We start from the raw sequence: 26,559 nt of genomic DNA on the forward strand, positions 1-26,559 counted from the left end.
CTTCAAAATTCATCCAAACCCCTTGACCAAAAAAAATCATCCGAAGCCAGAGAAAAAAAAAAAAAAACACAATCACGCGAAACAAGTTAGTCCAAGTAAAAAAATAAATAAAAAATTGCATTGCACAGTGCACACTCTCTTCTTCTTCTTCTTCGGACGACGACTGAAGTTAGTCCAAGTCAACCATCAAGTTTGTATTCTTTTGATTTTGGTGGTTTTCTTTCTTTCCGTTTCCCCCCTTCGCTTTGGCTTTGTAGTTGTAAATTCAGCTTCCACTCTCTCTGTGCGCTATGCCAAAGGTTTCTGACTTCTGAGCTCTCATCTGTAAGAAGCATTAATTTTTTTTTGGCTTCCAAGTTGCAACGCCATTTTCATTTTCTTTGCATTTTCCTTTTAAATGTTAATGTCGTCTCTGCACTGCACTTCTGGAACCTCAATTTACTTTTTTTTTTTAACTATTGGTGCAGCTACTTCATGGTTCTCTAATAACTTGCCGGATCATGCTATAGTTTTTTATTGAGTGTGTAGATGCAGCGGATCTTGAGGTCGCAGACGGCCGGGATCATCGGCCTCGGCACATTTGACAGCGAGGTTCTGCCTTCCTCTCTTGTTGAGATTGCTCCGATCCTACGTGTTGCCAATGAAGTTGAAGAGTACAATCCCAGGGTTGCTTATCTCTGTAAGTTGCTTGCATTTGTTGTTTAGAATCGCGGTGATCAGAGAGCAAAAAGAGAGAATATGCAGAAAGCGAAGAATATGAAAATTTACTAGAATAAGAAAAAAGGTTGTTACAATTTGGTCTACAATTTGATCATATAGTAAGTGAAAAGTAACTATTTACTGTAACCTTGTAACTAATCTTGATTTACAACTCGTATCAAAGTGATAAACTTCCATATATGCTAATAGCATTTTCTAAATTCATGGCTTGCTTATTTTTTAGTTATTTATTATGATTATTTTTTAATGTAAATGTGCATCTTTGTCTGTTCTTATTTTGTTGTAGGCCGATATTATGCCTTTGACAAAGCTCACAAGTTGGACCCTAGTTCAAGCGGTCGAGGTGTTCGCCAATACAAAACTGCACTTCTCCAACGCCTGGAAAGAGTAAGTGCTAATGGTTCACCATAATCTCTTTGTTCTAGATATGCATGTTCTGCATTAGTTTGCTTTTTGGGGAAATGGACTTTGTATATTGTCATGGATTGAGAAAATTCTTGTTATACTATGTTGTCCCTTTTGCTCTTCTCATAGATAAAGTATGGAACTATTATTAACCCACTAAAAGATATGCTGTTGAAAGCTGAACTTGGGTCAGAGTCCTTGCTAATTTCTGAATTCTGCATTGTTTACAAACAGCAGTTTCTTTCTGTGTTGAAGTCTTGAAGAGGTCTAATATCTAATTAATAATTATTTCTGTCATGGTTTAAGGATGATATCATTATGAATCTTTCTGGTATGTCAATATAGAATGCATTGTTGTATCTACATTGACTTGATGGTGTGGTGTCAATTCTAATTCATTCCATATTGGTTAGGAAAATGAGTTAACTTTGGAGGGCCGAGTAAAAAGTGATGCTCGCGAGTTGCAAAGCTTTTATCAGCATTACTACCAAAAATATATCCAAGCATTACAAAATGCTGGTGATAAAGCCGACCGGTAGGTTTCTACATAGTTTACCATTTGATGGTTCTCTATCTGTTATATGATTAATATTATGCCTCTTCTGTCAGTGAATCCATTAGCAAGGCATATCAGACTGCGAATATTATTTTTGAGGTTTTGAAGGCTGTTAACACGACTCAAGACATGGAACTTAATCGTGAGGTACTGAGGTTATTTTCTGTAGCTCCTAAATGTTACTTTCTATATCCCCAGGATTCTATTCTCTTGTTGCCATTCCATTTTTTCTGATCTTTTTTTCTCCATCAGTATTTGTATATTTTGTAAGGTTCCTATTGTCTGCTACGTTACACATATGATTGTTTGCCATTTCTATTGTGGTAGATTTTAGAGACTCAAGACGAAGTTGTGCAGACGAAAAAGATGTTTGTCCCGTACAATATTCTTCCTCTTGATCCTAATGGTGCAAATCAGGCGATAATGCAATTTCCCGAGGCATGAACTTCAACTTCAAACATTTCTGTATTCTTGGGTGCTCTACTTTCTCACTATCTCTCTCTGCAGATACAAGGTGCTGTATATGCTCTTCGTAATATCAGGGGTCTTCCATGGCCTAAGGACTACAAGAAAAATAAAGATGCAGACATTTTGGATTGGCTTGGGCTGATGTTTGGCTTTCAGGTAAAGTACAACTTGGAACTTTGACAAATTATCTATTTATTGGGGTAGTCTTATCCTCCTACCCCCAAATAAGAAAACAAAAGCCCCTTTATTCCACTTTCTCTCAAGATGAAAAAAGGGTGATTACTTAGTTACTAATTATTCCAATTGAATTTCCATGCGATGTTTTAATAAATATATATGGATTTTACAAATTACAGAAAGACAATGTTGCAAACCAGAGAGAGCATTTGATCTTATTGCTTGCAAATGTCCACATTAGAAAATTTTGGAAGCCTAATCAGCAGTCAAAGGTGAGTTTTTCTTTGAACAGCTGATACCAAATTTCTATCTAATTGTACATTTTCTGCCATTTCGGATGTTAAATGGCTTCAGAAGCTTTCACTATCTTGTCGACGGTTTAAATGTTGAGCAGTCATCAACTTCTTTTTTTTTTTTTATTATTATTATTATTATTATTATTATTATTATTATTATTATTAAAACATTTTGCTAAGTAATCCATAGTCACACGAGACAATTGTATAAATATTAAGCATTTTTCTAAAGTAAATCCACTATAATAATTGTTATAGAAGTACATTCAAACACATTGATAATTAATTATAGATAAATGTTTAAATTTTAATTTTTTTTAATATAAAAATGGGTGGAAGGCTATCTAGTCTATAAAAGTCGGAACAACAAACAGGAATCACATTTAGGTGATTTTTTCTTTGTTTGAATCTGAAACAAACATGTTTCATTGATTTTGTGGACAATTGGACATGAAACATACATGTATTATTTTCTATCTCATAGGGTCTTGAAAATGCAATTAAATATAATCAAGGTGCACCAAGTCTAGCGCTTTCTGTTGTAGGGCCTTCCAAAACAATTTTTTTATACCTACAAAATATAATTAAGCTAATAGTTGTCAAACATTACAATAAACACGTCATCAGTCAAGTATTAACCATATATAACAACTTTGTCCAAATTCAATCCTAGAATTGCATCCAAGTGCAAATGTAAAAGAAAATATTTAATTGTAATTGAATCTTTCAAATGTCAAATTCTATTAATTTCAAAGCAAAATATTAATTGTAATTGACTATATGGATCAAACAACGTTATTGAGTTCTATCATATATCATGTCTATAAAGAGACCATTTACATGTAGATTTCGTTTGATCACCTCATGGATGGTCTTTCTAGATCTTCCTCTGTCTTTCACCTCTTGTCCATCTTCCATCTCATCTACCATTCTGACTGGGTGCTTTGTCGGTCTTCTTCTCACATGTCCAAACCACCTGAGACACGATTCTACCATCTTTTCCACAATACGTGCTACTCCAACTCTCTCTTTTATATTTCCGTTCCTTATTCTATCCAATCGCATATGACCACTCATTCATGTCAACATCTTCATCTCTATCACACTTAACTTATGTTTGTGCTCTCATTTGGCCGCTCACCATAAAGTATAGGCGGTCTAATAGCAGTGCAATAGAATTTACCTTTAAGTTTTAAAGGCACTTTTTTTGTCACATATGAAACCAGACGCACTCCGCCATTATGACTAACCTGCTTGGATCTTATGATTTATATCTTATTCAATCTCTCAATTATCCTGTATGATGCACCAAGATACTTAAAACTTTTAACTTTCGTAGGATACTTTTTCCAATCTTCATCTCTATATTAGGGTTTTCCCTTCGGCGGCTGAACTTACATTCCATATATTCTGTCTTGCTACAACTTATGCGCATACTATACACTTCTAGAGCTTTTCTCCGTAAGGATGATATCATCGGCAAAAAGCATGCACCATATCTCAGGCTTTTGGATATGTTCTGTGAGTACTTCTAAGACTAATGTGAAAAGGTATGGACTTAAAGATGATTCCTAGTGTAATCCTATACCAATAAAAAATTTCTCTGTCACACCACCTTGAGTCTTCATATTAGTTGTAGTCCCATCATACATGTCTTTAATTGTACGAATATATACTATTTTTACTCTCTTTTTTTCTAAAACTTTCCATAAGACCTCATTTAGCACCCTATCGTACATTTTTTCTAAATCGATAAATACTATATGTAGATTCCTTTTATTACTATGATACTTCTTTATCATTCTTCTTAACAGGTATGTAGTTTCAGTGGTGCATCTGCCTGATATAAAACCAAATTGGTTCTCTGTTACTTATGTCTTTTGTCTCAGCTTCCGTTCTGTCACCCTTTCGCATAACTTCATGGTATGATTCATGAGTTTGATTCCTTTATAGTTTCCGCAACTCTATATATCTCCCTTATTCTTGTAAATAGGTACCAATGTGTTTTTTTTCCACTGATGTCTTTTTCTCCAAGAGCCTTCCAAACTTCAATCGGAATATTATTGGGTCCTACTGTCCTGCTATTTTTCATCCGCTTTAGAGCTTCTTTTACCTCGAAGTCTCGAATCCTTTAATAGTAGTCGAAATTTTGATCTTATTCCCTCGTGCATAACCGACTAAGGCTTGGAAGAGTCTTCTGTCGTTCATTAAATAGCTCGTAGAAATAGTTTTTCCACCTTTCATTGATCTTCTAATCTTGAGCCAAAACCTCTCCATCTTTATCTTTTATGCAATTAATTTTATCCAAGTCTCTCGTTCTTCTTTCACGGCTCTTTACGATTCTATATATACATTTTTATCCTTCTTTCGTGCCTAAAAACTGGTAAAGACCCTCATATGCCCTTGTTCTTGCTTCACTTACAGCTATTTTTGTCTCTTTGTTATACGCCTTGTATTTTTTCCAATTATCTGCAGTGCGGTACAAAGACCACTCTTAAAGCACTTCCCTTTTGTTTTTATCTTTTCTTGTACACTCGCATTCAACTACCAAGACTCATTGTCTCTTGGTTCTATCCCTCTAGATTACCAAAACTTTCTTTTGATATTTTTCTAATAACTTCTGTCATCTCCCTTCATCCCTTCTGCGCTTTCATCCCCTCCCTACTTTGCCTCTTCTTCTACCCGTCTTAGAAAACTTCTTTGTTCCTCACCTTTTATCCGCCACTTCCTCGTTCTTGGGTACCCGTATAATGTCTTTTCCCCAACTTTTGCTCAACGCAAAAATCCATGACAAGCATCTTATACTGTGTTGTTAAACTCTCTCCGCAATAATTTTACAATTAATGCAAAATTTCCGATCGACTCTCCTCAACAAGAAGTCGATTTGAGAGTTTGTCATGCCACTTCTATAAGTTATAAGATGTTTGTCTCTCTTTTTAAAGCATGTATTTGCGATGAGAAGGTCAAATGTTGAAGAAAAGTCCAAAATAGTTTTACCATTGGTATTGACCACGTCGAAACCATGGCCTCCGTGAATACTTCCATACCCAATCACTTATCTTTCAACATGATCATTTAAATCTCCTCCTAAAAAAATCTTATCTTTCGAAGGTATGTCTTGGACCAAACTCTCTAGATCATTCCAAAACCTTATCTTGTGTTGCTCATCCGAACTCACTTGCGGTGTATAGACGCTAATCACATGAAAAGTACCTCCTTCTACCACAAGTTTGATAGAGATGATTCGATCACTCACCCTCTTGACATCCACTACGTCCTTCTTTCACTGTTTATCCACGATAATACCGACTCCATTCTTATTCTTCATCTTTCCTGTATACCAAAGTTTGAACCCGAAGGTATCCAATTCCGTAGCCTTCGTGCCGACCCATTTTATTTTTTGTAGTCACATGATGTTAATCTCCCTCTTTGTCATGGTATCTACCACCTTCATAGATGTTCCTGTTAGAGTACTTATATTCCATGTCTCAAATCTCAACTTTCTGTTGTTCCGACCTTTACCTTTACCTTTTTCTTTGTGAACTAGTTTATTTACTTTCATCTGTTCACGAAAATGTGGGAACCCTTACTCATTTAACACTACATCCGAGCACCGATGCAGCGGCTCTTACTCATTTGACACTGTATGCGAGCCATACAGCGCGTTTCTTCCTTGCAACGACCTAGCTTTAGGACAATAATGTCTGTGATCCATGTCATGAAAATTTGATTAAGTTTTTATATTGGCTGTCGAAGACTTAACACAACCCTCCTCTTTTATCCGGGTTTAGAACCGGCTATGTAGCGCAGGTGTAACATAGGCGGAGTTAATTTTTTTTTATTATAAAATAACTAACATAAATATCGTACTAATAATTAAATTATAAAATAACCAAATAATTTATTTCAAAATTATTTTTATAATTGTAAAAAGAGTAATCCTAGGGAATCAATTGTTTCAGCCAATATTAATCGATTTTTTAAAAATAATTTTATTTATTTTAAATTCTATACCATAAATCAATATCTCTTAACTCTAAGGCCCAGTTTGGGTAAATAACTTAAATAAGTTCTTTTGGAAAAAGAGCTTAAAGCATAAGGACTTTTGTTAATAGCAGCTTATAAATAAGTTATTTTGTGTTTGGATTTTTAATTATAAAAGTACTTATTTTAAAGTTGTAGCGTTTGGATAAATAACTCAAAAAATATTTTTTTTTTACAAAAGAGAATGATAACAAATACTTTCCAATATTGGATGTTGATTTTACATAACCTAATCACTAATATTGTGTATGATATGGTAGGTGAAAATAAAAAATAAATATAAAATGTGTGTCAATGTATATTTTGTTGCTGTTTTTACTCCCTTCTCCTTTATTGAGGTCAAGAACTTGCTATAATTAACTATGAAAATAATAGCAAGCTATAAAATCACATGTGAAAAAAATACAATTAAAACTGAAATTTCATGCCACAGTTAAATACAAATTTAATAATAAAAAATAGAGTGATAAAATGATAAAATAAATACTTAGAAGGAATATATGCAGTAGGTTGTTCAGATGCAGTATTGTTTGAAAATGAAATTAGTGGTGGAGGATCAATACTTCCATCAGATGAATCATTATGTGAAAATGGTGAGGTTTGGAACATTGCGTGAGAATGATGGTAGAAGGCCAGTGCTTCTAGCAGACCTTGCGTGAAAATGGTGGTGAAGAGTCTGTGTATTTTTCAGAGTAAGAAGGGAAGTAGATTTTTTTGTTTTGAAATTAAATTTTTTCTAAAGAAGTAGTAGAATGATTTATTGAGTCATATATTTCTACTTCTTCAAAAAGCTATAAATTAACTTTTAAGCTTTTTTTTAAAATGGTGCCAAACACGCAGATTGTGACTTTTCATAATCCAAAAGTAAAAAAAAAAAAAAAAAAAGTAGCTTCTGCTACTTCCCAAACGGGCTCTAAATCCTAAATCTTCCACAAAATGAGAATTTTTGGAATTAAAAAAGGAAAATTGGTTAATATTGGCATGACTAAGGCTTAGTTTGATAAAACTTTTACTTTTCAAAAGTAGCTTATAAAAGCTAGCTTTTAAAAGATATATTTTTAAAAGTTGTAGCATCTATGTTTAGTAAATTAAATTAAAAATGACTTTCAATACAATAAGTACAAGCAAAACAAGTACGTTTAGTAAAATAACTTTTCAAATTTAAAAATAATATAATAGACATTAATGTAAAAATGAAATTTGGATATTAATTAATGAATGCGGTTATATTAGACTTTTTAATTTTGATAAGCACAAGTCAACTTTAAAAAGCTCCCCTTAGGTGCTTTCAAAAGCATCACTAGCTTTTAAAAGCTGTACAAGCACATAATTCTTTGATTTACCGAACACAAAATGAGGTGTTTGTGCTTTTGAGAATAAAAGGCAACATAAAAGAGCACAATAATAAGTCATGATATTGATGGAGTAGAAGAGCAATGAATTAAATAAAGTACAAAGTGGTTGAAAATAATATAGAAGAAAGGGAGGACATGAGGGATAGAAGCAATGCAACAGAGGTACTGGGAGAGAGGAGGGATTTTGGAATGTATGTGTCTGTGTTACTGTTGCTGGAGAGGGGAAAAAGAGAAAAAAGAGTTGTGGGATTGGGCTATTGTTTCTTAATTAATTTTTTTATATGGGACCTACATTATCGGATAATTTTTTGATAACTATATGAAGCTAGGCAGCAAATTTTGAATTGCCATCCTATTCATGCCTGCCTTTTTGGGCTGAATTTTATTTTATAAAAGTAGAAGTGTATTATGCATATCTTACTTCTAGAGATTCTATTTTGATGACAATGATCATTCATTTGGGGACCTTGTGCTTAAAAACTAGTCTTTTTTCTTTTTTACTTTTCATCGTATAAATATGGGCGAATGCTAATGTACTCTGGAGAAAGTAAGGAGTATAGTGCTCTTTAAACTCTAAATCCTAAATCTTAAACTCTGAACTCTAAATCTTAAATTTTAAACTTTATACTTTAAACTATGAATCCCGAGCCTTAAATTCTAAATCTGAAGCTCTAAATTCTAAATTTAAACTATTGATATAAAATATAATAAATAGAGAGATAAGATTTGTTTGATTGATAAGGAGTGCAACACTCCTTACTTACTTATTAAGGAGCGTTTAAGAATGAATCTACAAATATGCATATAGTAATTGTTAGATGCCCATTTGACTTGTATATTTTATGTGATTAGTTGGATGAGCGTGCATTGACACAAGTGATGAAGAAACTTTTCAAGAATTACAAAATGTGGTGCAAGTATTTGGGCCGGAAAAGTAGTCTCTGGTTAGTGTTTTATTCTCCTATTGTTGAAATATATTCTTAAAATTAGAAGGAACAGTAAGAATATTACTGAAATAGCTCGTCTCTGTCATTCAACACACATAATATATGTGTAGGAAATATAGTAGAGATTGTTGAAATATGAGAAGAAATATTATTGTTAGATAGTGATTAAGTTTAGATGGTGCATTAATGGGGAGTAGTTGATAGGTGCTTTACATTTATTAGTCTTCTTTGTTGCCTACACTTTTTCGCTTGTATTTGGCTGATTGATCAATGCCACTGTCGCATTGAGGGGGAATAAGTCACCTACCTTCAAAGCACCTATGGACTACTCTCCATTGGTTCTCCAACTAAACTACTAACTACTTTTTAACAATAATATCTCTTCTCATATTTCAACAGAGATGATATAATATCTCAACAAATTATTCAGCATTATATATTATGATTTTGTGAGTTCTTGTTTGTGGTGGAAAAGTAGCCTACGGGTTCTTATTTGTACCAGGTTTAATGCTTCTATCTAGCTTTGCCTAGAAATATGTATTTGTCAAATTTGAATGCAACCTGCCTTGTGATTGTTTATTGCAGGTTACCAACCATAGAACAAAAAGTGCAGCAACGCAAACTTCTGTATATGGGTCTGTACCTTCTAATATGGGGTGAAGCCGCGAACCTAAGACTCATGCCGGAATGCCTTTGCTATATATATCACCATGTATGAGAAGATGTTAATTTCCTTTTTCTATAATGTTTGGCTCATCCCTGTTTTTCCCCTTTTCTAAGCTCTTGTAGATATTTGACTTGTTCTATGTTTAAATATGAGATGAGATATTATTGTTAGATAGTAGGTAGTAGTTTAGATGGTGCATCAATAGAGAGTACTTAATAGATGCTTTACATTTATTATCATTGTTTCCCAGTTTATCTAATATGTTTCCTCAACTGCAAGAAAAATTAGACTAAAATTACAAGCAATAATTTATGTGAGAAACAATGAGTATATATCCAAATTATTCCTTCCAAATTATTCTTTTAAATTTTCTTTGGCAGGAAATTAATATTTCTCCTTGACTTTAAAACTGGACATCAGTTTGGTTGTTATATTGTTGGTTATTCTTTCCCATAATGGACCAATTTGATGTAAAAGTTTCTAAAAGACCAACTTGATTTCTTGAGTATCTCTCAAGAGTAACAATTGTGGTCCTTATCCAAATTAGAAGGATTACCAAGTTCACTTAGATGAGCCCTTTGTGATTAGATTCCATCATTCACATGTGAAACATAAATATGTGTTTTTTGTTTGGAATAATATTGTTTAAGAGAGGTTGTGTTTGCACAATAAAGCATTTAAAGATATGCCTGATTCAAATAAAACCTTTTGATGGTAACTTATCATTTTTGTTTAATATTGATGCGATTTGGGATCTTTTCATGTTGGTTTCTGTAGATGGCTTTTGAATTATTTCATATGCTTACTATTGATCCAATGACGGGGGAGAATGTCATTCAAGCAAATGGGTGTGAAAAGGAGGCTTTCTTAAGGAAAGTTGTTGCTCCTATTTATGATGTGATTGCCAAGGTTTTTCTCCATTGATGTTATCTTCTCCTCTTTTTTTTTTTTAATTTTTTTTAAATCTTTTTTTGGTGGTTATCTTCTGCTTTTCCTTTTCCTTCTCTCTTTTTATTTTCTTTTCTTTAAAAAAAATTTGGCCATCACATCCATATAATATATTATTTATTTATTTATTTATTTTCATATTGGTAATATGAAATTAATTGCTTTGGTCATAAGGAAGCTGAAAGGAGCAAAGGAGGAATCTCAGAGAATTCAGAATGGAGGAACTATGATGATTTGAATGAATATTTTTGGTGTAGTTGCTGCTTTTATTTTTCCTTTGATGTTCATCATTAATACCTGTCTCAGAATTAATTTAGCGATGAAATTACAGGTCAGCTGATTGCTTCCAGTTAGGTTGGCCAATGCGTGCTGATGCTGATTTCTTTTGCGTGCCTTATAAGCTAGATTTTGACAATGTAAGCACTGGTCACTAATCTCTCTTTTTCACTCCATGTGTTGGTTTTAGCCATTTAGTTTGTTCTAAATTCTTTTAAAGAAATGAGACATGTAATTTTTGTGGTGATCCACTTGTTTCTTCTTCTGTTAGAGTTTGGTAAACATTTGTAAAGGTAAACATTATGAAGGCTATTGTTTTCATAGGAGTGCTAGGATTTTTCTATATATGTGGATCAATTACAAATTATTATCTTTCTAGGTTTTTATTGTGCTTCATATCTCTAGGAAAATGATTTCAGTGTGGATGTAGTGCCAAATGGTGTTTTGCTTCTTCTATTTGATTGCTGTTTTGGTGTCTCAGGATGGAAGTTTCCTCATGTTATTATTTCTATTTACTGCATAAAGCATTAATACTGTTGCTTTTGTTTCCACTTGTAAAACTGTATATCTAAGATCTGTTGTACTGAAATTGAATTTTTTGCTTTCTTTATTGGAGTTAAACTACATAGTTCCTCTTGCTTTTCTGTAATTGTGTATCAGGGTCTTGTCTCTACTGTCCCAGGCTTTGGAGTGGATAGAAATTGTGTATTTGTGTCTTGGGATGAAGTTTTAAAATTTTTCTGTCTCTCCCATCAAACTGGTTTATGTACTTACTACTCTGTATTTATGTTCTAGGGACAGCTTCCAAACACTGCCTTAGAGTCGGTCTTTTGAGTGAGAAAGACATATAACATCATTGTGTGTCAACCACATGGCCAAAGATGGATAACATAAGCATTATGTAATAATGCCCATAAATACACACATATGATTTCACAAATTACATGTTCTAATGGATCCTAATTATAATCAAATAATAATCACAAATGACAACATTCTAACTGTCTCTACAAGCATTGTTATATCTTTCTGTTTTTAAATGGAATTCTTATCCTTTGTACTAGCACGAAAAGTATAAAGAAGTTTTTAAAGAAAACTGTCAATGTGCAGGATCATGAGCTGGCTAACAGATACCGATGGATCGGGAAAGTGAATTTTGTTGAGATACGGTCATTTTGGCATATTTTCAGAAGTTTCGACCGCATGTGGAGTTTTTTCATTCTGTGTTTACAGGTATTAATTTCCCGGATATGTTGCCTTGCCTTCCTCTTGAATTTGTTGCAAAAAAATGTGTCTGAAAATGGTTTTGGTGTCAGGTTATGATTGTTGTTGCTTGGAATGGATCTGATGATCCATTTGCAGTCTCTTACGGTGATGCATTAAGGGTGTTGACTGTATTTATAACAGCAGCTATATTGAAGCTTGGCCAAGGTAGGTAATCAAATTTTGTCTGTGTATGATATTTAATTATCCTGCTATGATATTTCAGTTGACACTGTTACTGAGATGATGCCTTATACTTCATTTATTCAGTTATGTTACTCTGTTCAATTGTAACATATTGTGGTCCTCTGACCTCTTACATTACTGAGATTCTAACTGACTTTCTCTCCACTTGTGCAGCTATTCTTGATATCATTCTATGTTGGAAAGCAAAACAGAATATGTCATTGTATGTTAAGTTAAGATACATTCTCAAAGTTGTTTCAGCTGCAGCCTGGGTGTTTGTTCTGTCGGTTACTTATGCATGTACATGGGATAATCCTCCTGGGTTTGCTCAAACCATCAGAAGCTGGATTGGAAATGAAGCGAGTTTTCCTTCATTGTTTATTTTGGCCATTGTTATTTACTTGTCACCGAATATGCTCGCTGCTGTATTCTTTCTGTTCCCATCCATTTACCAGTTCCTTGAGAGGTTGAACTATAGGATTGTGATGCTAATGATATGGTGGTCACAGGTAGGCAGTAGTTTGTTTTTTGAATATTCTTCTGGTTGCTATACCCAAGAGCAGGTTTATTCAACTATAATTGAGATATTTGGATTCTAACTTGGTCTTTCTGATGCATTATAATCGCCAGCCTTGTCTTTATGTTGGTAGGGCAATGCATGAGAGCGCATTTTCCCGTTTTAAGTAAGACATTGAAGTTGAGAAGTTTCTATTTTTCGTGACTGCTTAATTTTGCAGGCATCTGACGCTATGCAATCTTGTTTATTATTTCAGGTACACGATGTTTTGGGCCCTCGTTATAGTTACAAAGCTGGCTTTCAGTTACTATATAGAGGTGATGAATTTCGTTTCATTTCATTTTGAAGCTAAGTCATTAGTTTCTTTCTGATAATCGCTTCTTCTTATTCAGTTCCACCATGCATGATTGTTGTTAAATTAAGCCACTGTCACAATGTTACAACTTAAGATGTAGTTCTTGGTGTTGGGATCTGCACCGTGACGAACTAGCTAAACTGGAGTTCTAGCCACAGCTTTTATGAATTTTAAGTTTTTCCTACTGCCTTTTTGTGACATGGAGCATTCTTTCAGAACAATTACGTGATTTTTACTTGTTCATCTTTCTTAAATTTACTGTAGATAAAACCTCTAGTTGGACCTACGAAAGCTATGATCCCAACTTTCCCAAATGGATTTTTTCCTCATGGTAATAACTAATAAGCTTGAATGCGGTGGCTTTCATAAGAATTCATTTCCTCATAAGATCTTATTACTGCTTCTGTGCTTTGCAGCTCAGAACAAAAAAATTGGTGCCTGCGTTGCACTTTGGACTCCAATTACACTGGTATAGGATTATGTATGTGACTAACATCCTTTTCTAAGTATCTGTAGCATACTTGTATAACTCCTTTTTTTCAGGTATATTTCATGGATACACAAATTTGGTATGCATTATTCTCAACCTTATTTGGTGGTATATATGGTGCTTACCAACGCATTGGGGAGGTTAGTATATTGTCCCCTTGTGCATTGTTTTTATGCTTTGAACCTATTTGTGGGAAACTCAGAAGGCTTATTCTTTTAGTGTCCATCTTGTCCCACTGGAAGACTTTGGATTGGGTTTCTTCTAGTTGGGGCTGTTTAATTTCCTATAATTTCAACTTTATTATTGATATGATATAGCTACCAATAATTCTACTATTGTTAATATTGTTACCTCTTTATGGCATATCTTTTATCGTCATATGATCATTTTTATATCATAACTTGATCTCATCTTGCTTTAGTGGATGATCTCGTTTTTCAGATACGGACACTAGAAATGCTTAGATCTCGTTTTCATTTGTTGCCTGGTGCCTTCAATGCCAATTTGTTCCCAAATGAAAAGAATGATTCAAGGAAAAAAGGAATAAAAGCCATCTTTTCTCGTAGAATTACTAAGGTTAACTAGTTTACATTTACCATTAATTTATTGAGCTTATGATTAACGCATCTTTAAATTGGATTACATCAGTTTACTTGGTACAGGCTCCATCTAACAAGGGGAAGGAGGCTGCTAGATTTGCAAAATTATGGAATCCAATAATCACCAGTTTCAGAGAGGAAGATCTTATTAGCAATCGGTAATGTGATGGATAGTGTATTTTTTCCCTTTCTTTTAGTACTTGATATGTTTTCCCCATTTCTGCTCCTCTGTCCAGTCTCCATACAGTACCTTTTGTATGGTAGTCTAATGAGAGTATTATACTATTCAGGGAAATGGACCTTTTGCTTGTACCTTATAGGGTTGATTGTGAGTTGGGTTTTATGCAATGGCCACCTTTTCTACTTGCTAACAAGGTCTGTTTATTTTTCACATCTCTGTACTGTTTAATTCCTCCAATTCCGTGTACTCATTTAATGATTCTGTTTGTGGCTCTATGGTCAATAGGTCCAAACTGCAGTATGTATGGCTAGGGACAGCAGTGTATATGGTTCCGATCTAGGAGAAAGAATTGAGGCTGACAGTTACATGTCTTGTGCTGTTCGTGAATGCTATGCTTCACTCAAGAGCATTATTAAGCACTTGGTTCAAGGGGAACATGAGAAACAGTAAGTCCTTTGAACCCGTTTATTGTAGTAGTTTACATAAGTAGTTTTACTGTTGATTGTGGAAAAGTAAAAGAGAAGTGTAGGTGAAACATTTACGGGACAGGAAAATGTTACTTCAATAACTTGAATGGCCGAGCTATATGCACTTAGTATGTCACATAAGAAATAAACACAAATTACTTATCACATGACCAAATACATATAGTCACATGTTTTGCACACCCTCCAGGGAATGTCAAAACTCCCCATTTAGTGGGGCTTCCCACAAGGACTGCTCCATTTAAGGATGTTTTTTATTTTCCACCTGTAGGACTAAGACAAGGGTAAAATTTTCCCTACGTAAAAATTCAGGTTGGGGGTGGCGATACCCCTCACTGCCTTGGAAGACCCAGGTTATGTTAAAGCACTGACCAATTGGCCCAGACTCATTTTCAAAACTTAAAATTCAGCTCACAAACTACTGATACAATAGAATTAGTATATCCTTGCTATGTGTATTCCTGATGTTTTGAAAGAAAATCTTAGCTCCTCGGAGAGGCCCGTAAGGGAGAACTAGCTTATCAATTGCTTATTCTCCGGCATAAACATCAACATTCTTTGTATTGGAGTTAGTAGCGGTGGCTGCAATTCCCAGAAAAGATGAAAATTCATTTTGGCAAGCTCGTCATCAAAATTTCCCACAAAATCTTTTTGTTTTGGTTGTGGCTTGGCTTCTTCTCTGATTTGTCCTAAATGTTTAGGACGTGTGTGATGCACTGTCTGCACAATTGCCCACTTGCTTAGTGGTCTGACACAGGATGGGTCTGTATGATGTGAGGTTGCTCTCCATGCTTTGTTTCCAATCTCAGTACAAGCTCATGTTGAGGCAACCGACTTGTCTTCTCTTTTTCTCAACCCATTGGTGGCTTTGGTGATGGTAGTTGATTTATGATTTTGAGGAGACAAGTTGGATGAGTGATTCTATTTTCTGGAAAGTGATTCACACTCATTCAGATTGTTGTATATTTCATCAAAGCAAGCTGCCTTTATATGCTAGATGTACAACAGACTCCTATGATTAGGGAGAAATGATAATTACAATTAATTGTAACATATTACTCGTAATTAGTGATAGTATTAGAGTTTTGTTGGTCTAACCAAACAGCAAAAACCAGTTCAGGGAGAGAGGGTTGCATAACACTTACAAAGGTTATCATCGCATCCCAAGTGATGGCAGACATACAATACTCCCCCCAGTGTCCAAGAGTGGGTGTATGTAAGTGGGCCAACTAATAAACACTGCATAAGCTGATACCATATTAGAAATGAGTGGGCCTAAATCAACCCTAAAAAATAACTAAAAAGGTGAGGGCTGCTTAAAATTTATAAAGGTTATCATGATCATGTTCCAAGTGAGGTGGGACTTCTAATAGAGTCTTCTATCATTAATAAGGAAAGGAATGTAAACTATACTATGGAATGATACAGGAAAAATAAACAGGAAAGATCAGCAACAAATATCTCCATCGAAGATTCTGCAACACTCCCTCAAGGGAGTGAATGTTCTTCCTGTCTAACCTTGCTAGCTGGCTCCAAAAATCTTGAGGTTGGGGGCCTTGAGAAGTACATTTGCTATTTGATCTTCTGATCAAAGATATGAGAGATGAAGGCTGCCATCTGCTAAATTCTCTTTTATAGGATCTCTGTCACTCTTCACATGTTTTGTGTGATCTTGCTGAATCTGATTGCACAGTTCTAATTGCTAGCTTATTCTTTTTCAGTTCTAAATGATATCAGATTGTGGGCTCCTTCATAAAATAATACAGGAAACACTAGTTTCATCACTTTTGATACAATGTCTAGCCTAAACTTCTTTTGATGTCTTTCATAACAGGGCTGTAGATTTCATCTTTGCTAAAATAGACAGCCATGCTGAGGCAGGTACTCTGATAAATGAATTCAGAATGAGTGCTGTTACCCACCTCTACTGCCAGTTTGTTGAGCTAATAAAATATTTGGTAACATTTTAGCCATATTTAATTCATTAGTTCACATTTTCTTACATTTGATTAACTTCTGAGTAAAAATATTTTGGGACCTTTTGCAGTAAGATTTGATTATAAGCTTTCTCTTATATTTGATTAATTTCTATTATAAGCTAATCAAGGATCAAGCACAGAACATCCTAATGTCTTTTCAGTTTGGTTGCCAAAATCTAACCCATTTGTTTCCATTGTCATAGAGGGAGAACAATAAAAATGATAGGGACCAAGTTGTGATTCTTTTCTTGGACATGCTGGAGGTGGTGACAAGAGATCTGATGATGGCGGATGAGCTGGATCATATAGTTAGGTGATGCATGTATAGAGTTCTATGTCTACATCTTTAAATTGCATCTTACTTCCTCCCGTGATTATGATTTTATCATTTTGTTTTATAGTTTGGTGCATTCAGACCTTGATATTTGCCAACCATTTACATCTGAAGTAGCTCTCAGGTTTCCAGTTGTACAACCCACAGTAGCTTGGAGAGAGAAGGTTGTTAACAAATGAATTATTATGATGAAAGTTTGAATAGTGAATTGTATTGGTAATGACTTAGTTTCTCTTGGATAGATTGAGCGGCTTTACTTGCTACTTACAACAAAAGAATCTGCCATGGATGTACCATCTAACTTAGAAGCAAGGAGAAGGATTTCTTTCTTCTCAAGTTCACTGTTTATGGACATACCAAAGGCACCTAGTGTTCACAACATGCTTTCATTCTCGTAAGTTATCTTTCAGTCTACATCCTGTGCCATTTCCCTGTTGAAATTCATTAAACATTCAGATTAAAGATTATGGTAATGTCCTCTATTGCATTTGGCATGATCTTAATATGTTCCTTCCCTTGCATTCTTGTTGATTAACAGTTCAAAAGATTTTAGTTATCTGAACTACTTTAATGACAGAAGTTTCAGTCATTATACTTTATGAATTATTACAATATCATGAAAAACCATAGTAAACTTTAAGGTTTAATTTAGTTGGCTCAAAGGATTTTTCAAAGATTCTTTAACAAGAAAAAAGGTGGCATCAAGTATTATCCATTGAAATGCGTCTGGGAATAAGCTGTAGAATTTTCTTTCTAGTATTTCAGCTTGAAATTGTGCTCGTGTACCTATTAGGATTGATATTGAGTGAACCTAACTCAACCCCAAAAGCTAGCTCATGGGGTGAGAGATGCCTCACATTTTTAAACTCTCTAGAGACCTTATTGTCTGGAGTGTGAACATTTACAGGTGGGTTGCCCAACAATATTGGATTGGATAGACTTTGATATCATATTAGTATCTAGGTATATCTAGTATTGATTTTACATTTATTTAGTTTCATATTATATTGATTTCATCGTTATAATTAACTTTTATTATTGGCCTATAAAGAGGTGCTCCTCGATGTACATAACATGACTGCATTTGATATTTATTCTTGAGTTTTTATTATGAATTCTATCATGATATTCTCCTTGAACTCTCCGAATTTTGCCGTTGCTCCAAACTCTTTTGTGAGAGTATTTTTACTTTTTTATTCTAGTTTTCAATCCCCAAAAATACACCTTTTGTGTGCACTTCAAGTTCCTGCAATTTCGTTTGCACCTTGTTTTTCGGCAGTTTTGGCTGCACACCGAGTTTTTTCAGCAATTCCGTCTGCACCCCGAGTTTTCCCCAATTTCGTCTGCTCCCCGAGTTTTTCGGCAGCTCCTTCCGTCTGCACCCCAAGTTTTCCGACTGTTCCGTCTGCACCTTGAGTTCCGACAGTTCCACACCAAGTTCCAGCAGTTCCGTCTCCACCCAAGTTCCTGCAGTTCTGTCTGATCCCCGTTCCTGTAATTCTAGCTACACTCAGTTCTTGCAGTGATTTCAAACTTCTGAGAATTTTATTTAGATATTATTTTAGTTTTCTTGTTTTGATGTTTTTCAATAGGTTATCACTTGAGTTTGAAGGGGTATGTTTTTCAGTATATCTCGTATTTATTTTATATTTAGTTAGTTTGATATTATATTGATTTGATCATTATAATTAGATTGTATTCTTGGCCTATAAATAGGCACTCATCATTCTACATAACATGACAATATTTGATATTTATTCTTGAGTTTTTATCATGAATTCTATCAATATTAATATATGCTACCTAACAAGTTGTTGTGGACTTTTCATGTAGGGTTTTAACACCACATTATAGAGAACAAGTTCTCTTCCGTTTAGAAGATTTGGAGACACCAAATGAAGATGGTCTTACAATACTTTCCTACTTGCAACAGATGTTTCCAGGTTAACCATTACCTAGAGCTTGTTTGGAATGCTAGGAATTAGAAGTCACTCAAGAGTTGAATTTTTTTTTTCTTGCTTTGGAACAATTAAAAAACAATGATTTGAATTCCTTTGAGAATTCCAATTCTCATTTTTCCTTCATTTGTAAATCAGACTAAAGGGGTCTGATTTCCAAATCCACTCTCACATTCTTCAAATTTGAATTATATTCTATTAATATATTATAGTCATTCCAAATCATGGAATTGAGTTTCAAATAGAAATGAACCTTCATTTGTAAATCAGACTAAAGGGGTCTGATTTCCAAATCCACTCTCACATTCTTCAAATTTGAATTATATTCTATTAATATATTATAGTCATTCCAAATCATGGAATTGAGTTTCAAATAGAAATGAATTCTTTTCTTAAAGGAAATAGAATTCTTTTCTCATATTAAATGGTTTCCAAACAAGATCTAAATAACTCTTTTCAAAGCATAAATGTGAAAATTCATGGGTTGAGATATCTAATGTGTTGCTCGTTAGCGTTTTTATTACTGATGTACAGATGAGTGGACGAACTTTCTTGAGAGAATTAAGTGTGCTACTCATGCGGAACTTAGAGAGAGCGAGGAGTTAGAAGAAGAACTTCGTCTCTGGGCATCCTATAGATGGGCAACTTTGACTAGAACTGGTTTTCTGTCTGCCTCCATCTCTTTCTCTATTGAACACACTGTTAACTCAAGTGATTATGTTCATATATTGTTTGTTCTAGCCTTGGAGTTTAGAATGTCTATCATTGCAAGAAACTGAAGTATTATTATTAATGCAGTAAGAGGCATGATGTATTACAAAAAAGCTTTGGAGCTCCAGGCTTTTCTTGATATGTCCAGAGATGAAGGTGAATTCCTTCTCTTGAGAATGAAAGGATTTATTTATTAAAATAGGACATTATGGCAGTAGTTATCTTTATAGTTTACCTTAAAGGAAAAGACTGTTTGTTAATCATTACTGAACCTTAGTTGTTTGTTACTAATAACTTTGCTTTTCTGAATGGTCAGATTTGATGAAAGGTAATGACGCTATGGAAAGTTCATGCACAGAAAACTCAGACACAGAAAATTCAGATGATAGCTTAAGGGGGGGAAGGTTATCAGGGACAGATTGCCAAGCAGTAGCTGATATGAAATTCACATGCGTAGTCTCGTGCCAACAATATGGTATTGACAAGAGATCTGGTTCTCCACTAGCACAGGACATATTAAGGCTTATGAAAAGGTAAGCATTGAAGCCCAATCACTATGGCGGGCTAGTATACCTGTTTTCATCACAGTAAAATATTGTCATTGTGCCCATTAATTGGTATTAAGATTTTCATTGTGCAGATATCCTTCACTTCGAATTGCCTATATTGATGAGGTAGAGGAATCTGGCAACGACAGACAAAAAAAGAACATCAAGGTTTACTACTCTTGTTTGGTGAAGGTTTCTGACCCACATCAAGCTCTGCTTCTGGACCAGGTATGTGGTATTCTGATCATGGTAAAGGCAGTATATGATGATTTGTAGTTCCTTTTTCCCCCTACTAGTAATATATTCTTTTGATATAATGAATTTTTTAGGTTTACATAAGTTTTTTATCCCTATAAAATAAGCTCTTTTTGGTTTTTATATATAAATATATATTTACCAGCAAAATTACAAAACTGTCTAAATTAATCTCTGCCGTCAACCTTCCTTGGGTAAGAACTGTGAACAGGAGATGGGGAAGAAAGGGTCGATGATTCTAATTTAGATAGCTTTTGAGTTTTGCTGGATTAAACCAAAAAAGAAATTTTACGAGGACCAACAATGTAAAGCGCTTATGTTATGGGGGAGCAAAAACTTCTTTAAGCCAATGTTTTACTAGAAGAAATTAGGGAATTTTCAACTAAATGATATGAAAACTCCAGAACAACAAAATCTATATGCAAGAAGGAACAATAGAAACAAGGAACAGAGCAAGGTTTGAATATCAATACATCATAGATGGAAGCTCCCTTTGAAGTGTCTTTGAGCCAAGCAACGGGGAAAAAGTTTAAACTATCCCTCAGAATTGAATATTTATAGTTTTTCCTTAGAATTAAAAGTATTGATATGAAATTTTGACAAAACTATCACTTTTTTACTATAAAAGTACATTCTTCTATATTTTACTTCATACTCTCCATCTTGACTTTCTGAATAAGGTCATATATAGAATAAAGCTTCCTGGACCAGCTATCTTAGGTGTGGGTAAGCCTGAAAATCAGAATCATGCAATAATTTTCACACGTGGAGAAGGCTTGCAAACAGTTGATATGGACCAGGTATAATGATCATATAAGATCACGTGATAGTAAGGCTTCATCATTCCATGTGATCAAGTTTTGTCTCTTATAGGATAATTACATGGAAGAAGCGTTGAAAATGAGAAATCTGTTGCAAGAATTTCTGAAGAAGCATGATGGTGTCCAGTTCCCTAGTATACTTGGACTGAGGGAGCATGTATTCACAGAAAGGTGAACCCATACAGATGATGGTTTTGCAACTACAAATCATACTTTCAATGTTACTGACCGTCTTCTCTAATTTCAGTGTTTCTTCCCTTGCACGCTTTATGGTAAATCGGGAGACAAGTTTCGCAACGATTGGTCAGAGATTTCTTGCTAATCCCCTGAAGTAAGCTTTTGTTCTTTCTTTTCCACATGTTGGATGATGAACTCAGCCTATGTATACATAGCCCATTCCAAACCTAGAAAAAACAAGGGTTGTGTTAACTATAAGGAGAAGTATTAGAAGGATATTTAGGAAGGTATATCCGTATCCATAAAAGAATTACTAAGTTGCAACAAGAAGGGCATTCTCTTCTGGATAAAATCTATAAGTTGTGAAAGTAATGGGATAGAACAAGAATAAATGGAGGGGATGAAACGTGGAGGAAGAAAAGATTTGCTCGAGGAGGAAAGAGTTCTCATCCAACCACACATCAGTGGTCTGGCCAGCTCCACTTCTGCCACCGAAACCTGGCACAACCAGCAGCCCTTTAGCTGCTCTAATGCAACAGTGCTGGCATGCAGATTGAATGTAGCTGTTGCATATTCATATATGGTATGATGACATATGGAAGAGAAGTGGTGCCTTGCAGCAGCATGTAGTGATCTGGCAGTAAGGGGCTGCAATTTTAGTGGCAATGAGGCAGTTCTTTCCAGCATTGGTTCAGTAGTACAGGGTTGAGGTGCTGCAGTGCCTGGGGGAAGGTTGCTCTTGACGTTAGTTTGTGGCACTACAATGGTTGCTGGAGATTGGGATGTTTACTGATTGAGTTTTTGGTTTTTGTGATCTTTGAGCTATGTGCTGCATTTCTTTTCTGAACTTTCTTCAATTGGTATGGCTATGTTTTGGAACATGCAGCTAAGCATGAGATTATGGCTATTTTTTGAACTGATTAAAGTTATCCTTTTCTTTATCGTTTTACTTTTTGGGGATTTGTTGCATTGTGAATCTATGGTTTTGTTGTTTTGGGGTTCTGGTTGAAAAGCTCCCGCAAGGCAACATTATTGCACTATAGGCAGGCAGCACACTGTATATGCAGAAAGGGCATGGGACAGATGGTTGAAGGGGCGTGGGAGTGAAGAAGATAATTCTAAAATGAAAAAAAAAAAATCAATATAGATTAGTATAAGTTAAGACTAGTTATATTTACAGCCCATGAGATTCAATTGAACTAAAAATATTATGAGATGCAACAATGCATTCTCAAATTCAGCAATGCACATGGCACAACTTGGTAAACCCAAGTTAGACCTTAAGGATGGACTTGGTATCATACTTTGGAGAGAATAATTCCACTGCTAATGAATTTTCACTATAATGACGTGTTGATTAGTAGTCTGATGTAAACGACAAGTGGCGCCAAATTCGGGTATAAGGTGGATTATCAGTAGGGATGCTCTTAAGATGTAGACTAAAGTTCATATGGTGAAAGTTTATCTTTCTCTTGGGAAGCCTTTAGTACTCAAGTTAACAACAATGTTCAATCTGTAGGGTTCGATTCCATTACGGGCATTCTGATGTGTTTGATAGGCTTTTTCACCTTACAAGAGGGGGTGTCAGCAAAGCCTCCAAAGTTGTCAATTTGAGTGAAGGTATTTTTGCAGGTACGATATTCAATTCCTATTATTTGGCTTCTATTGACTTCACCATCTTCAATGGTTTTTAATGCCATTTCCAGGCTTCAATACTACTCTTCGGGAAGGAAATGTTACTCATCATGAGTACATACAAGTTGGGAAGGCAAGAGATGCAGGTCTCAACCAAATATCTATGTTTGAAGCAAAGATAGCTAGTGGCAATGGAGAGCAGGCACTAAGCCGGGATGTATACCGACTTGGACATCACTTTGACTTCTTCCGAATGTTGTCTTGTTATTTCTCCACAGTTGGATATCACTTCAGTGCTCTTGTAAGCTATTGCTGGAGCCAAATTTTACTAACATGTTATCTAGTTTTTTCCCCTCTTTTAAGAAACTTGAGAGACTCACATTGGAACCCCAAAGAGTAATGGGAAATGTTATGTGCGGAAACCAAACGCCCCACATAACAGCAGCTCCTAATGTTTTAAAGATCACAGGAGCTACCATGTGAGCTAAGACTCACTGATGATTTCTCTTTTTGTCCTTGTATTACCATGTGATATAGTTTTAATCTCATGAGCTTTTGAACCTTTTTTTCCCCTATTAATTTTGGGCAGATTACTGTTATCACTGTATACGCATTCCTTTATGGTCGTCTCTATCTTGTTCTCAATGGGGAAGGTTTGAGTGCACGAAAAGCCGTTCAAGACAATAAGCCTCTTCAAGTGGCTCTTGCTTCTCAATCATTAGTTCAAATTGGATTTTTAATGGTTTTGCCCATGTTTATGGAAATTTCCTTGGAGAGAGGCTACCGTGCTGCAGTTAGTGAGTTCATATTAATGCAGTTTCAGTTGGCCCCCATGTTCTTCATGTTCTCACTTGGGACAACGAGTCACTACTTTGGAAGGACGTTGCTTCATGGAGGTGCAATTTATAGATCTACGGGTCAAGGGGTTGTAGTTTGTCATGTCAATTTTGCTGACAACTATAGATTTTACTCACGCAGCCACTTTGTGAAGGGTATTGAGCTCTCAATAGTGCTTGTTGTATACGAAATTTTTTGTCATAATTATAGAAGTGATGTTGGATATGTCTTGATTAACATATCAATGTGGTTTATGGCGGGAACATGGCTCTTTGCTCCGTTCCTGTTTAATCCATCTGGTTTTGAATGGCAAAAAATTGTTGATGATTGGAATGACTGGAATATATGGATTAGGAACTATGGACGTATTGGAATACCACCTGAGAAAAGTTGGGAATCATGGTGGGAACAGGAACAAGAGCATCTCCGATATTCAGGACTGTGGGGAATTGTAGTAGAGATACTGTTATCATTGCGTTTTTTTATCTACCAGTATGGTCTTGTATATCACTTAAATATCACCAAAAGGAAATCAAATAGTTTTCTGGTAAGTCTTGTATTCTTCCCTATTTCCTGTATTCTTATCTCACCAAATTTTGACAAGTTGAAATGGACTAACGGATTTTCTTTTCTTGGCTGACAGATATATGGCATTTCATGGTTGGTGATATTTGCAATAGTTTTTGTCACGAAGGTTAGTCAAAATCTTCTTTCTATCTTGTAGGGGCATGTTATAATATACTTGTCCGCTTCCACTGTTATATTGTCTAGCTGGACCCTTTGCATATGGATGTTGTATAGTATTAGAGTTTCCTTATGTAGCAATGTGTTGCTAGTATGGAATTCGGGATAGGATAATTGGGAAACTAGAGAGAGAATTGTATAATCAGAGGGGAAATAGAAGAGATAATTCAGAGGAAGAGAAATCCCTTTCATATTTCACATATCTTACAAGCAACCTATTTATACTTTACTACTCTTTCCAATATTAACTAAGTCCACTTTTATTAAGTAACCTATTTGGGCCCATGCGTATTACACAATGTTACAATAATCCTCTATTCTAGTTTGTATTTTTGTCCCACAAAATGTCAATACTACTTCCTAATTATACCAGAAGATGTGAATATTAATTTCTATTGGTTTAGCAAATTTTTAATTTCCGTTTCCTTCTTGCCTCAGATTTTGTCTGCTTGGAGGCGTAAGTTGAGTGCAAAATCTCAATCTTTGATCCGTATAATCAACGGATTGATATTCGTAACGTTTGTGCCAATTGTCACATTGATTGCCCTTCCGCATATGTCCATGCAGGACATTGTTATTTTTATTCTTGCCTTCGTGCCAACTGGTTGGGGGATGCTACAGGTCAGTTATCTTTCCATTCCATTCCATTCCATCCATGCTAAACTAATGAATATTTTGTTGCAGTGATATGCTTACTATGCTGCAATCCTTTACTTTTCTTTTTGTTGTATCTTTCTGTGGTTAATTCTTAGGGGGCCTTAGAGCAATAGTGAGTTGTGATTCATGTAATTATCAAGTTAGACTGCCTACATTACACCTTTTTGGGTGCGGCCTTTCTCTAGACCTTGTGTTAACGCAGGATGCTTGTACATCGGACTATCCTTTTCCTGTGATTAATCCAACCTTTCTCAGTTGTGTCTAGCCAAGTTTTATGGAACTGATTAATTCTAGAATTGCATTATGAGTTTTAGTTATTCCGTCTTCATATTAAATATAGAGCACCATGTCCACTCATATTCATACTCATATGTCTACTATTGCAATCTCTGACGTCAATTTGTTCATGGTTTTGGGTTCGTTCGTTCTTTCTTTGGCAGATTGCACAAGCATTAAAACCACTTGTCCAAGTAGTTGGACTCTGGGAATCAGTAAAGACTCTTGCTCGTAACTATGAAATGGTGATGGGTTTGCTTTTGTTCACTCCTGTTGCTTTTCTGTCGTTGTTCCCTTTTATTTCATTTTTCCAAACACGTATGCTTTTCAACCAATGGTTCAGTGGAGATTTGCAAATTCTCAGTATGTTCAGAGGCCGAAGGAATGCGCGTTACAGTTACAACAAAAGGGAATAGTTTGAATACTGAAAGGTACCAGAGGCTCTTTGAGAATGAGAAAGTAGAGTAGAAATCAGAGAATGAGAAAGAGAGAAAGTGAGGGAGAGATGGATGATTTTATTATGAAGATGAGTAAAAAATGATCACAGCATACACTTATTACATTATAGCTTAGTATTTATACTAGCTTAAGACTCTAGTCATAGCAATCACGTGCTCTACTCCTGTAACTAACTCTCAACAGAATTGCCAGCTCAGCTAAATCACTAACTGTTATCAGCTGTCATGAACTAA

General features: G+C 35.1%; 1 protein-coding gene across 17 annotated transcripts; it reads left to right on the plus strand.

Annotated features, from left to right (window-relative positions):
• The first annotated feature begins 117 nt into the window (after nt 1-117).
• LOC112798074 (callose synthase 3-like) lies at nt 118-26,559 on the plus strand. Of its 17 annotated transcripts, none has more exons than XM_072215593.1 (43): nt 118-324; nt 468-679; nt 1,007-1,107; nt 1,539-1,660; nt 1,735-1,828; nt 2,009-2,119; nt 2,189-2,305; nt 2,506-2,598; nt 8,874-8,965; nt 9,554-9,680; nt 10,413-10,544; nt 10,758-10,834; nt 10,915-10,999; nt 11,970-12,092; nt 12,176-12,290; nt 12,483-12,817; nt 12,939-12,991; nt 13,082-13,142; nt 13,445-13,511; nt 13,597-13,649; nt 13,724-13,810; nt 14,112-14,246; nt 14,333-14,427; nt 14,560-14,644; nt 14,736-14,896; nt 16,770-16,893; nt 17,118-17,227; nt 17,316-17,412; nt 17,491-17,642; nt 19,082-19,191; nt 19,741-19,866; nt 20,005-20,073; nt 20,234-20,450; nt 20,558-20,693; nt 21,401-21,520; nt 21,594-21,712; nt 21,789-21,872; nt 23,238-23,350; nt 23,425-23,654; nt 23,943-24,737; nt 24,834-24,884; nt 25,373-25,555; nt 26,032-26,559. In XM_072215593.1, exons 2-43 carry the CDS (start codon nt 529-531, stop codon nt 26,281-26,283), a joined length of 5,760 nt encoding a protein of 1,919 aa, XP_072071694.1. In that variant the 5' UTR covers nt 118-324; nt 468-528; the 3' UTR covers nt 26,284-26,559. The 17 variants fall into 17 exon arrangements, 16 of the variants coding, with proteins under 16 accessions (XP_072071694.1, XP_025697024.1, XP_025697020.1 ...); XM_025841239.3 differs by having other exon boundaries at nt 118-299; nt 529-679; XM_025841235.3 differs by having other exon boundaries at nt 120-324; nt 19,741-19,917.

This window comes from Arachis hypogaea, chromosome 14 (genome assembly GCF_003086295.3).
Source record: "Arachis hypogaea cultivar Tifrunner chromosome 14, arahy.Tifrunner.gnm2.J5K5, whole genome shotgun sequence".
NCBI lineage: Eukaryota > Viridiplantae > Streptophyta > Magnoliopsida > Fabales > Fabaceae > Arachis > Arachis hypogaea.